A 14,108-nucleotide genomic window follows, 5' to 3' on the forward strand; every position below is an offset into this window, starting at 1 on the left:
TAGTCTTCTGATCGAATTTTCACTATAGCTTCATTACAACTGTAAATAAAAAAAATACTTAAATGTTTACTCATCTCTGCATGATTATACTTAGGCAAGACTGCAGACAAGATGTCCTTATGCAGCGCTTTCATATCAGAATTTCCAGCTGGACTTCTGAAAGGTGCAGCCTGTAGACCTAAGCCCCCAAAAACCAGCCTGGTGCTGCTTCACCTTCTCAAAAGAGCTTCGGGACATTACCTTTCATGACATGAAGTCAAATGAACAACATACCAGTCTTTCAATTTTTTTTGCACACTTTTAATGAGACAAAACCGAAAACAATAAATTACAAGAAATCTGGATGAATAAATATTTAAACTATGCATTACCTTCATTTCCATAAACAGAGCTTTGACAGAACAAAATAGCAGTAAGAAAACATAGGCTTAGAAAAAAAAAAAGCAACTGAAATTAAACACTGAACTCCACATGATCCAAATAATGAGACCGCTTGTAAACTAACTGAAAGCATCAGAATTTTAGGATATCTTGAAATGTATTTGAATCACACTACATACTGTATGATGTGGTGCTTTATGGGGTATCAAATGTCCAGCATTTCCTCCTATTCTAATGCATTGCACGTCTTGCAGCAGGTATAGAAAGGTTTTATCAAATGTTGATAAAATGAAATGTATATGTAGCTATTTTTACAAAAGTAATCTATCTCCTGCTCTTTTCCTCCCACTTCTCTCCAAAGAAAATTGTGGGCAGCTGTAACAGCACAGTGTAACAAAAGCAGACTAAACATTCAGTCTGCATGAAATGGCTCATAGGTCAATCAGACACATTTCAGTAGCCACTACAACAGATTTTAAGAAGAGCCGGAGTGCTAATGTTTTGTTGTAGCGAACTAGAGGGGCACAGCATCATGAGAGTACTCTCAGAGAGGGATGTTTGAGAAAATAAAATAAAATAGGTCCATTACTGAAACATTTCAGGTCAAACCTGTGAGAAAAGAGATGCGAGCACTGTAGGTTTGCGAGTTCAAGGCGTGAGGGTCCAACAGCACAAAGGAAGAGCCTCTTAGAGAGCTGAATCCTCTATGCCAGGTCCAAACATTACCCCTATAGAAGGAGCCTCAGTGGAGCCATCAGTATTCACACTCCACCTCTAGGTCCAGTTGTACAGGTCCTCACAGTGCAGGTCCATGTCCAGTTCGCTGTGTTGATAAGTTCAGCCGGTGCTTGCTGTTTCAACGCTGAATCCTGAGCCTCCTCTACAGCCCCTTCAGAGAGGAGACCTTCTTTTTCCGGGCAGCCAGCATCTCATAGAAAGGGTCTTTGCTTATAGCAGCTCTGTAGGTGGGAGAAACAGAGACCAGACGGGTGAGCAACCGAGAGCCTGTCTTCAGAGTAAAGTACTTCCAGGCCAGTGCCATACTGATCAGGTGCAGGGGAGAGATTTCATGAATATGCACAATAACTGTGACTCACTTGATGCTGCTGATCCACTCGTCCTTTTCTTCTGTGGTCGGGGCGGAGATTCTGTAGAAAGTGTGGTTTCCCTCAACAACACGGCCGTCTGCCTCCGTCTTGCAGGCCTTGATCACCTGATCCTTGTGGTCTGGGATGAAGAGCTCAAAACAGTTCTGGGAGCGAGCAGAACAAGATGCATCAGTCAAGGTTGTGGGAGAGACATAAGAGCTTTATCAATAGCTATGTATGTAAAAATACGAATTAGATGTGTTTAATTAGGTTGGAGGAAAATAGGCTTCCTGAAGGTAGACGCAATATAAAAAAAGCATATCCATGAAAGTCTTCAAAGAATTGATTAGCAGTGGGGAAAGTTGCTATTGTTCTTTCATGTCAGCTAATGTCAGACATATTTCATGCTATCTGAAGACAAAATGCACTTGGCGATATTCTATTGCACCTACTAATGGACATTCAACCACAATGGGCACCTTATACATGGGAGCAACAGCATGTATGTACATTCCTGGGAGAACATGATGTCCAGATATTTTACAGACATCACTACATTATTTATGAAAACAAATACGTTTCCATTGCATAATTTCTTAATTGACCAAAATCTTTTCCTCTTCCAAGTGAGCATAAAAATTCTCTGGAGATTTTTTTGCCATTTCCATCACACTTTTCTAATTTGATCCATCACAATTTGTGTAAAGATATTTGGATGGAAACGAAGCTTGAGAGAGAAAGAGAAAAACAGCAGAAGAGGTCAATAACACATGTGGCAGCAAGAGAAGAGAGACCAGGAGTTTACCGGTTTCTTGGAGTCGTCCACTTCTCTGATACTCAGATTTTCCAGAGGAATAATCCCTCTGGGTTCCTTATCCTTGTGGGCGCAGGAGAGAGAGAGAGAGAGAAAAGGAATTATAGTGTGTGTGTGGTGTGAGGATAACTACTATATCTTCACCCTTACTTAAGCCATGCAGTCAAAATAGCAATTACTCACAGTGGTGTATTCAAAGTAGTAGAGGCAGTTATCTGTGAGAATAAACCAGCGCCTCTTCCAGGTCTTAACTCGTCCACCTGAGGAGAGATTACAGGTCAGTGAAGAGCTCACAGGGGAAGCTATCAGAGAAGCACAGTAGTTAGAGCTGGGAGTATTCCTGTTAGGAGACTTGATATTATGACAGTAACACTTTGAAGCACACTGATGGCATAAAACGACAAGTAAAAAGACAGCTTATTGATTGCAGTAGAGTAGAGAGGCTCATTGGGTGATACAGGTTAAAAACTTAGTTGGGTCAACAATTAGAAGCCGATGTGAAACCACTTTACTGGCCTTTTCACATCAGGGTGCAAGGGGCTTAACAGCATTCAGTGCAGGGTAAAACGCCATCAGATACAAAAATGAATTCCCAATTTCATTCTTGCAGATGAAATTGTGATGCAAGGTAGACAGAGGCTAATGCACACAGCCATTGGGAGTAAGGCGGGGCAGGGCGGGGCGGGGCGGGGGCGGGCTGAGAAGCAAAGCGGCGTGTTAAAGCTGGGGAGTTGGAGTTTTAAGAGTACATACCTCCTGGAGTCAAAACCCATGGAAAACAAACAAACAAGAAGAATGTCAAAAAATGAAGTCAGCAGTTAGGCTCGCATGTAGGCTCAAATCTACTGGAAGTCTGATACATGTGCATAGAAACACAAAAGCAGAACACAAGTTGGTGAAATAGTGTCGTCCAAGATTTTTAGTGGTTTGATTTTCAAGATGAGGGAGCAACAAAGCTTCATTCCCCTCACTTTTCAATTCTATTTCAATTTCACTTCCTATCCACTAGAGGGCCTTCCAGCTCATGGTGGGCCAACAGAGGATCCATTGATCCAGACTGGCTGAATACAAACACGGACTTAAGAATATTCAAACCAAATGGAACCACATACCTAGCTTGAGTAGCCAGCCCTCTCTGTCGGGGTTGAAGAAGGTGTGTGTGAGGTCATTCCCATCATCCTCTGGGATCTTGAAGGGTTCGTTCTTGATGCTCTCGTACAGGTTCTGCAGAGAGGGCAGGATAAAAAGGGAGAGGGGATTTGGAAATTTTATAATATGGATTATTGGATGGCATCCAAGCAGAGAATATAGGCAGGGTATTTGCAAGTGCTTAGAGAGACTGTTGCGTCCATTAAACTATAAATCGATTCCAAAGGAGAATTCCACCGTGAGAAACTGAACTTGAAGCTTTAAGAAAATGAAATCTTGTCACCCTGAGCAGCTCCTCTGGCAGGTCGCCTCCGTCATTGATGCCTCTGTTCATGGCGGTGAATCTCTGAACAGAGGGCTTGTCCTTCACGTTGGGGTTGTGTAGACTGGTGTTCAGCATGATCACGGCGAACGACAACACATAACAGGTGTCTGTAAAACAACAGACAGGATGTGTGAGTGTGTATTTTTATGGGACCTGTACATTAGAATACACACACACACACAAAAATGTTGATTTATATTCATTTACTACTGACTCCTGCTTAAATAAATCATGTATTTTCACTTTGGTACTTTGTATTACTCAAAAAAACTTTGAAAATTTTGACTGGAAACCCTATTTTTTATTCTCGCTGGCTTGACACTGATGTCTCTCTCTCTCACACACACACACACACACCTGTGCTCTGAAACACCCCAGGGTTACAGTGACAGTATCGCTGGGCGAAGGCCTCCATCATGCGGTCAATCTTCTGAGCCTCGCCAGGCAGCCTGAAGCTCCAGAGGAACTGTCTGAGCGCCTGGACCAGGTTCAGGTCTGTGAACTCATGTAGCTCCACAAAGGCATGCAGGACCTCGATGTTGAAGTCATCTCTGCACAACACATGCGATCCCACACACACACACACACACACACAGGGGGAGTCAACAGAGCCAACAGGGTGAGTCAACAGAGAGTCAGGATCAAGAACTGACTACAGCTCTAAATGAATCCAAAATAGATATATGGGATGTGATTAATTGGATAAAAACAGATGAACAGGTGATTGTTTAAATATGCGAATTCACCATAAGCTCATAAGCTATTGATATGACCCACTTTTTACCCCCTGCTGCACATGTGCAAACACGTGAGCGTACGTACATGCAAACACATACAGTCTAATACAGAGTTCTGGAAAAAGTCCACAGATAGGAAACATAAGGATTAGGATTATCCACTGTTGTTTTGGAATGGGTTCACTATGTCCATTATCACCATTTCTTCTCTTGAGACAGACAGTAGGAGCACGCACCAGTCGTAAGAAATTTGGACAGCATCGCTCACCTCTCCCCCAGGTAGTCGCCAATAGCAGTCTTATTAAGCCCCTCCCCCTTGTAGAGGAACTGGGCGATGTCATCACTGGTGTTCTTCAGCAGGGAGCTGTCAATCAAAAATCTGATCCCCTGAGTAATGGAAAACACTGATCAGAAAACACATCCCAGTATAGGAAGTGCATCCAAAACTCAGACCAGATGAAGATAATGGTCTTCGTGGGGTTGGTTGAAACCACTGACAGACCGTTGATTCAGTGTGCAGGTATCTTTGTTTATTTCACTTCAAAACCCGAGCAAACTTAAATCCTGGGTGGCAGTTTCACCGTATTCTTACATCTATTTATTACATTAAAGCAATAGCTGAAGGTTGTGTTATTCTCACCTTTTTGGGGTCCATGTTGAACTTCTTGCGGCCCATGGCCACCTGTTTGTTTCTCTGCATGCTTTTCCTTCAAACAGAATAGATTAACACTGTCTTTATTATTAAGACACAAAACAACCTTAATAAACAGCCAATCCAGCCAATTAAACCCTCTTACACTCTATAGCTTCAGGGCGACTCCTGGCCCAGACTCCCTGACCCCTCCCTTCCCCACAAACACACTGTCACTAGTAAAATCATCATCACTCCCACAAGGCAGTAGCTTCTGTTCTTAGTATCAGACAAAGGCTGAGTGGACAATACTCTACCTCTCTTCAGTCAAGCCCAGGTTTTCAATCTCATTGGTCACCTCTGCAATCTCATCCTTCAGCCTCTGAGAAGCAGGCGGGGAGAGGAAGGCATGGTGGGAGAAAGGGAGAAAGGGATGGGACAGGTAGAGAGAGAGAGAGGAAGGAAAAACAAGGTTGAGAATTTATGTGAGAGATGAAGCTTTTGAGCTGCTGAGCAAACACAGACACACACACGCACACAAATGACATTAAGGCTTCTCTATGATGTCTGACCCTTGCCTCAACCCCTGGAGATGCTTTGATCTTGCCGACACAAACTGTGTGTGTGTGTGTGTGTGTGTGTGTGTGTGTGTGTGTGTGTCTGTCTGTCTGTCTGTCTGTTCCAGATACATCTTTCTGCCCAAAACATCCAGACAAACACATCCTGCTAAGAGTTGACCCACTAAAACCCCAAAATGCAGACATGATTCACTCTCTCTCAGACCGACTCATTCTTCCTCTCGGCAGGAGTTATCTGGAACAGCCGCACTCTGCAGAAAATCCTCTCTGGGAGCTGTAGCACCTGTTCTGGGGTCAGAGCCGACCACCCTTCCCCTCCTTTCCTCCCCACTCCTCCTCCCCCTCTTCTGACCCAGATTTAAAATCAGCCTACCCCCCCGACATTCTCCCCAGTCTGTCCGCTAAGTGTCACGTTAGAAGGGAGACGGGGATACTTGAGATCAAAGACTTTGATTGGCTTAGCGGAGCCGCTTTTAAGAGATCAGAACGAGGGGTTATGGGGGGAAATAGTGTTGAACACAGGAGAAATATTGAGCCCAGCAGAGAAGAAGGGCAAAGTATTAAGATAAATATGAAAGAGAGGTAGACGGGTTTTGGACAGGCCTGTCTCAGATTAGTGCTATAATCATCTAAAGAAAATGTGTATAACGTTCTGTGCGTGTGTGTGTGAGCGAGCCAGAAAGAAAGTTGGTACAAAGCAGGCTTGACTGCCACCTAAGGTAAATACTTCAGTTGTCTGGACCCCTCCAAATAGGTTTCCATGGCTACGCCCCCCTCTAAACTAACAGGGTCCTCTGTCTCCATTACTGGAATATTTCATGGCCCATTACCCATCAGCCCCCCGGGGCAGGACAGGGCGGGGCTTAGGGGAGAGAAGCGGGCAACAAGAGTCGACCCCACTAATAAACTCCATCAATCTATTTACACAGTATCACTGTCCAGAGGGTGAGTGGGTGTCTGTCTGTCTGTCTGGCATGTTTCTCGAAATACGTACATTGGCTCAGGACTCACCTTAAGGTTCGACCAATATGGGCTTTTGAAGGCTGATACCAATAGTTTTGTATCAAAGCTGCCGATAGCCAATATTTTATGCCAAAATTGTATCTATTTTTAAATCCTTCCATTTTCATGCTTAAAGTATTCAGTGTTTCCCCCCAGAATTGTATTCTTGTCAGGGTGGAAAAGCCCCTGAAACAGCATTTAGACCATCATGGGACACTAAAACTCTCCACTAATTCTTAGTGTTAGCAGCTCCTTAAGGCAGGGTGACCTGCTGCACCTATTCAATGGTAGGGGAAACTCTGGGATGGATAACTATCTTTAAATGAAGAATTATTTTTATTGAACAATTAAATGAATAAATACAATGGGCAAAGAAAATAACATTTAATTGTTTTACAGAGTGTTTTTCTGTAGCTGTTGTCAGGGAGGAACCTATTGACGCTGGACCACATGAAGATATCCAATATTTAATGAAAGGCCAATATTGGCCTGATATATTAGCAAACCCATTCATCAGTCTAACGCTATGACAATCCAACACATGCAAGATCCTACAGAACAAAGAAAAACACTTGTCCTACAAACTCCCATTCATTCTCTTACGCTGATTTGGACACAAGGGCATACAGTAGGCTACATGCTGGGTGGGTATAAGGTCTTTGTTGTCTCTGGCACAGCCAGTCCTGGTTCATTTATTTAGGGGTGTAGGGGTAACTGAGGTAGGGGGTTGTCCTGTCCCTCCAGGCAGAGACGGCTAGAGGACAGACAGACACTTATATGAAGTCTAGCATCCCCCCCACATGCACACACACACACACACACACACACACACACACACACACACACACACACACACCCCTCTACACAAAGAGGATCATCTGTCACGAATGTGTACAGTAACGCTCTGGTGGTCATACGCCTACCTCCCCTACCCCCCAACCACACACACACACACACACACACACACACACACACCTCCCTAGGCATACTGATCCAGACATTGAGGCAGAAATCTACCCAAGGACACAAAGAGAAGAAAGGGCTACCAGCTCAACAATGCAATGTGCATTCGCAGACCATGAGGGAAAATGCAAAAGCAAAACATTGCAGACATTTTTTCATTCTTGTCATTCCCCAGTCTGATTTAAATGATGAAATATTCATAATACGAAGAAGAGAGCTATGGATGTGAAAATCTCAAGGGAGGCATTTGGGTTCACATTTTTTGTTGATGACCTCCACATCACTGAGCACATCATGCTGACTGCATTTTGGAGGAACTCAGTGGTGATGGTCTTCAAATACAAAGATTTAAAAAGGGAAGCATTTCGTCTAAGCAGTACTTCAGTAGTTTCCTGACTTGGAAAGAGGTTAGGAGACTTAATTGCAGAGGAATGTTTAGTTTAAGGTTTACCCGATTGATTAAGCAATTAAGGTGGAAGGGAGGAGGGGGGGCACTGCATCACAGGGCCTCAGACAAACATTGAGTAACGTACCGTAAGAAAAATCAGCTGAATTAAATTTGGCTGGAATGACTTGAAAGGCGGGCTTGGGAATTAAATTCCATCCCTGATTACAAGTTTAAGTTTAAGAAGGAGAGGAATAATCTCTCCTCTCTTCGTGGTACTGGTTGTGTGTGTGTGTGTGTGTGTGTGTGTGTGTGTGTGTGTGTGTGCGTGTGTGTGTGTCTGTTACTTGAATGTCCTGCAGTAGCTCTTGTTTCCTGCGGCGGATGCTCTCCAACTCCTGCCTCTCTTCTGGGCTGAGGTCATCAGGCACTGAGGAGAAAGGAGGAGAGAGGTACAGTTAACACCCAAATACAGACATCTGACACACACACACACACACACACACACAAAGAGAAGGAGACCTGAGAATCCCAGTGCTCTGGGTCACTATGGCAACACAAAACCTTATCCATCAAATCATCCCCCCCACACACACACATACACACACACACACACACACACACCTCCAACTGGAGGATGAAATCAACCCCCTTTGTCTTATACAGTTGTAACACACACACACACACACACACACACACCTATCCTCAGAAACACACACACACCCACTAAGAATCTAGCTGATACATCAAGACTTTTGGCCCTGATACCAATGCCAACAATGACGAAGAATGATGCTAGTATTTAAGACTTAGTTGCATTTTACTTCTAAAAAAGAAGATTTGTCTGACAAAAATAGTAACTGTAACAAGGAGCTACTTTGAAGGCCATTTGAGCACTAAAAAATGTTGTCACTCAGTGTAGTCTAAACATCTCATCTCAGCCTTCTTTAGACCCAAAACCTTGAGCGACTGTCAAAACCATTTTTTCTTTCACAAAAATGAGTAGCCTTTTGTTTTTACCTTGCTTTTTCTGGTCACTATATCCAAAACAAAGCAAAAAATTCCTGATTTAGTGAATTTTAATTTCAGGCCTCAAGGCAATAAAAGTTAGAAAAAGGGTGTGTACAGTAGACTTTTGATATCCACTGTATCTGTTGGGCCCTAACATGCATGCCGCCCTCCCCTTCCACACATTCACACCCTTAACCACATACTACCAAGTGTGTACTCAGATAGAACAGAGACACATTTACTCCAAAATATCTGCAGGAGAATGATAAGCGAAGGAGGGAAACCACATGCCAGTCAGTGACTGACAGAGAGAACTTGAGAGGCAGAAAAAAAAGAAGAGAGAGAGAAAGATTACGGCGGGCCTAGCCCCATATAAAGTATTTTTGATGCTGTGTGTTTGAGTCTGCCTTGCAAAGATTTTCACATTTTCGTATTTGCTGTTACTCTCCACTGTGTGCTAAAGCTTGTGCTATGGCTATTTTCTAAGCCACACAAATATTCTAACAAATGACAAAGGTGAGGAAAGGGCACAAATGAGCCGAGCAACAAGAGTCACAGAGAGATCAGGCTGCAGTGCTGCTGTGTGTCCGACTATTTCAGTCCTCATTAGAGGAGCACATGCTGAGGGATTCCAGTAAAGTAATCATTTCACTTTCCTATCTTCACAAAGTTAACAAGGTTTTAACCTCCGGTCCAATGGAAGGAAACAAACTGATTAAAAAAAAGAAGTTCAAGTTTCATCAAGCTAAAACTAAGACTTTTAAAAGGTAATTTTAATGCCATTTAGACTGAAATATTAGACCAATTTCGCCACTGAAATGAATGTGACAATGAAAAAAAGTGTAGTTATATTGGAATATAGTTCTGCGTTCTGCAGCTGATTTGAATTTAAGTCTATTTTCAACAGTGTTCAAGGACTTTTGAATTTAGATCCTAATTTTCAGGACATTTCAAGACTTTTTCAGGACTTAAGCACAAGGCAAATCCATCAAGTCCAATGTGGTGCGACAGTTGTCACAGCCTCAAATACTGATATCATTTCCATACTCCACACACACTCTCACTCATCACACACACATACCCACCGCCCAGAGAGAAAGGTTTAAGTAGGCCAGAGCAGCTCCTATTATAAACCTGGTGACAAGAATAACGCACCATTGTGAGCAGTGACACAGTGAAACATGCACACACACACACTTCCTATCCATGGCATTTCATCAAGAGAGGATATTAGAGCCAATGGATTTAGGCTGGCTTATAAAATAATCATATCCCCCCCTCTCTCTCTCTCTTTCAAGCACACAGACACAGAAACACACACATTCTGACATAACTGGTGACTTATGCGTCTTCTGGCTCGTCTACCAGCTGCAGTGCATAGTCTAGAGGTCACTGAGTGTGTGTGTTTTTGTTAGCAAGTAATGGGACACCTCGTCACAGCAATGCTGCTGTTGACCAGTTGGTCTGGACAACAAACACATCTAGGCCTTAACTTTTGCTCTCCATCCTTCCTCTCTCTCCCTCCCTCTCATCTCCTCTCTAAGCTTGATAAACATTACGTAACACATTGCATCCTTTGGAGACGATAATGACACAATGACACTCACAAACAAAAACCACATTATTCTATCAGTAGTTACCACATGTTCTGGCTGAGTTTCCGGGCGTCATGAGGTTTCAAAGGAAGAAATGACGACACACGGACGCATGCTCACACACACATACACACAAACACACACACTCAAATAGGTTTCTGCAATATGGCCCTAATGCAGAAGTTCTGACACACTGTACACCTACATATTTGCGTCATTATCCTGAGGTTCATACCAGTGAGAACTTCTGTCTGCAGAGTGGCCACACCACCAGTGTCCCATCTGCAGTGGTCCCAGTCTTCCCAGTGCAGCCCGTCCACTCGCAGCAGACCCCACGTCTAAACTAGTACCCCGTCTCCGTTCTCTAGTATTGAGCATTCAGGGTTCTAGCTCCAGTTGTATTCCTAGCTCCAGTTCCAGGGTCCACAAATCTAACTTGAACACCCATTCCAGTACCGAACAGCCCGTTTCTTACGGTCCAGTCTAGCGCCTCCAACAGTACAGCAGTAATCCAGTCCTATCTGTGCACTGCCCTCCAATCCCAATCCCAATCCCAATCCTGTGGTCCTTTAGTCCCAACCACCCTGCTGGTCGCCCTCCAGGCTCGCCCTGCCTCTTAATCCTCCAGCACTCACTCTGCCAGAGGGGAGAGGGAGGAAAAGAGAGAAGGAGGGGAGTAGGCCTGCAAGAGCGGACGAGTGTGTGTTGCTGTGTGTGTGTGAGGGGAGAGAGGTGCTCAGCCTGACTGATTGCTAAGAGTGTGGGGGAAAAACCCTTGAACTCTCATCTCTCTCTCCCCCCCCCCCCTCCCTCTGTCCCTCTTGACTCCTCCCTCATTCACTCACTGAGCATCATACACAGGCTCCCCCACGTGGACATGAGTGTCCGAGAGAGAGAGAGAGAGGGAGAGAAATAGGAAAACAGGTTGTGTGTGTGGCCAAAACAGTATGCGGTAGAGAATTGAGCGGAGGGTGCGAATGGTGAACGTGTGGTTGACTCACCTCTCCGGGACACAGATGTCAACACCACCAAGAATCAAGTGCAGTCAAGTGCAGGCCTAAATTCAATGAATGACGAACTACTGAACAACAGCCCTCTGTTTTGGCTGACTTAAATGTGTCTTCATTTTTCCTTCTCTGCTCATCACATGTTCATTCCAAACAAACAAAAGCAACCAAGCACACACACACACAAACACCACCTCCCTCATGTCAGCGGATCTATTGGTCCTATTATTTCCACCTCGCAGGCAGCTGACTCAGGACCCTAGGCAATGACCTATGTTCATGATAGGACTATAAACTATTTGTAAAGAGTTTTAGGGTCCAGCCACCCAGTGTGCAACTGTGCACAACACAATATTTGTCCACTTAAATGTTCACTGGCCCCAGGATAACAGGCTCAACAGAATGATATAATCATGTGGTTATGGTAAGCTCCCTGGTGACTGACTGCATTCACACAGCCTTTGGGCTGAGAAGTCCGATAAACAGTAGGGACAAAAACAAATCAAGAGAAAGGACAGAGAGAACAAGTTTTGCCCAGAGAGAGAGAAGAAAATATCTTAATGTGACTGAGAGATAAATGAGGGAACTGAGGAGAATGCTGGTGCAGGTGTGGAGGAGCTGGCTCCCAGGACGTGACTGCTTCTATCTGAATGTGCTGCCTTGACAGAACTGCCATCTAATTAAGGCTGGTATACCAGTTAATTATATTGTGTTAGTTGTGGTAAATGCTCCCTCTCTATACTGGCCTTTTGTGGTTTCTCCACTCTATTTCTAAGCAAGCTCCTAGAACTGACACTACCCTTTTGTCACAAGTTGGACAGTTGGGTAAAGAGAGCCACGCAGCCCAGTGTGGACCAAGAACAAAAGTCTCTAAAAGCAATTCCTTCATTTCCAACCAATCAATGGGTGCTTTCAAGGTATTTATAGGCACATGCATTATGAACTGTTGCACAGTAAGCACATAACCCCAATATGACCTGGCCTCAATCCATGCGAATAAGAATAGATCCCTTGTACCACTGAAAGACTGGCAAAGAGCATTAACAAAAATGGTGAAGACTTGTTGCTCTCGTTCTGTTGACAACAAATAAAATGCTAAAACATATGAAAGTAAACCTGGTATTATGAGAAAACTGGCGTGCATGCTAGTTAAGTTTCTTCGATAGGTTAGTGGCTAAATTAGCCTTGCTAACCTGGTTAGCCTAGGTCGCTACTTAACTAACGTTAAACTAGGTCGGGCAACTCACCAACTCCATCTTCCGACTTCAGCACCATGTCTGTATTGTTGGGTAACACCAAGTAACAGAATGAGCCTAACCTTTTTACTTATAAGTAACTTAAAGGTCGAGAAATAAGGCTTTCCAGTCAGTTAGGCTGGCAGTTTGTGACAACTGTGTCTGGAGGGACAGCCGGCGTGGGGTTGGATGACGTGGGCGTGGTTTCAATAACAACAGCCAATCAGAGAGCACTTAAGCACAAAGCACACACACACACACACCCCCCTATCTGTCTCTCTCTCCATCTCTCTCTCCATCTCTCTCTTTGTCTCTCTCTCTCTCTCTCTCTCTCTCTCTCTGTCTGCTCCCCCTCTCTTGTTCAGTTACTTTATTGGCATCACAGTTTAGCAGAAACAATATTGCCAATGCAGTATATATAAAATGTACATTTTCAAAAACCCGAACAACAATTTATACATTCAAACCATATTGAAATTAATTAATGAATCACTGATTAATTCTTTGGTTTGGTGGATCAGTGTTGGCACTGTCACCTCCCAGCAAGATAGTCCTGGGTTTGAATCCCGTTCTGTGTGGAGTTTGCATGTTCGCCTGGGTTTCCTCCCACAGATCAAAGGCATGCAGGTCAGGTGAACTGTAGACTTTAAATAGGCAATAGGCAATTGTCTGTTTGTGTATGTAAAGCCCTGTGATGGACTGGCAACCTGTCCAATGTGTTTCCCTGCCTTCTGCCTAATACAAATATTTGTCATGAAAACATGTAGTACACAATCACCAATGTCTATAATAAGGTAACAGTTCCCAAATTGAGAACTTGTACTCATGCAAATCATTCAACCAACAAGCATATAAGACATTGTAGATTAATGTGTGTGAGTGTGTGTCTGCATGTTTGTGTTTACCTGCTAACAAAAGGTTTTCATGGGTTTTGGCCTGGGGATATGTGTAAATGTTTTATGTTTTATTGCTCAAACTTTCAGTACTCTACCCTGTGTGTGTGTGTGTGTGTGTGTGTGTGTGTGTGTGTGTGTTTCTTGGTCACTTATTGTCTCGTATTGTGGCATTTCTCCACATATTTCTCAACACATCTCTTTCTCTCGCACACGTACAAAATGATGAAAGATGAGGCAAACTGACAAACAGTCTCTCTTCACTGAAGCGGGCTGAGGATTCAGGACTTAAGTGGAATAGAAGTTAAAAAAAA

At 43.7% G+C, this 14,108-nt stretch overlaps 1 protein-coding gene across 2 annotated transcripts; it reads right to left on the reverse strand.

Moving 5' to 3' along the window:
* Positions 1-299: 299 nt before the first annotated feature.
* On the reverse strand, positions 300-13,051 carry LOC139918330 (cytohesin-1). 2 transcript variants are annotated; one of them, XM_071907652.2, is made up of 12 exons: positions 12,914-13,051; positions 8,401-8,483; positions 5,443-5,507; positions 5,135-5,201; positions 4,763-4,881; positions 4,115-4,308; positions 3,716-3,864; positions 3,396-3,507; positions 2,467-2,543; positions 2,275-2,346; positions 1,479-1,633; positions 300-1,340 (listed from the first exon to the last, which is right to left on the reverse strand). In XM_071907652.2, exons 1-12 carry the CDS (start codon positions 12,939-12,941, stop codon positions 1,262-1,264), a joined length of 1,200 nt encoding a protein of 399 aa, XP_071763753.1. In that variant the 5' UTR covers positions 12,942-13,051; the 3' UTR covers positions 300-1,261. The 2 variants fall into 2 exon arrangements, with proteins under 2 accessions (XP_071763753.1, XP_071763755.1); XM_071907654.2 differs by lacking the exon at positions 12,914-13,051 and adding an exon at positions 10,895-11,388 and having other exon boundaries at positions 2,467-2,545; positions 3,395-3,507.
* Positions 13,052-14,108: the final 1,057 nt, after the last annotated feature.

Source organism: Centroberyx gerrardi, chromosome 20 (assembly GCF_048128805.1).
Source record: "Centroberyx gerrardi isolate f3 chromosome 20, fCenGer3.hap1.cur.20231027, whole genome shotgun sequence".
Taxonomy (NCBI): domain Eukaryota; kingdom Metazoa; phylum Chordata; class Actinopteri; order Beryciformes; family Berycidae; genus Centroberyx; species Centroberyx gerrardi.

Excerpts from the sequence above, each read along its gene's own strand:
- LOC139918330 (XM_071907652.2), bottom strand. The coding sequence starts at position 12,941 with ATGGTGCTGAAGTCGGAAGATGGAGTTG. Across the intron at positions 5,202-5,442 it reads CTGGGCTTGACTGAAGAGAG|GAAAAGCATGCAGAGAAACA; the intron begins GTAGAGTATTGT and ends TTCTGTTTGAAG. Across the intron at positions 3,865-4,114 it reads TGGGGTGTTTCAGAGCACAG|ACACCTGTTATGTGTTGTCG; the intron begins GTGTGTGTGTGT and ends GTTGTTTTACAG.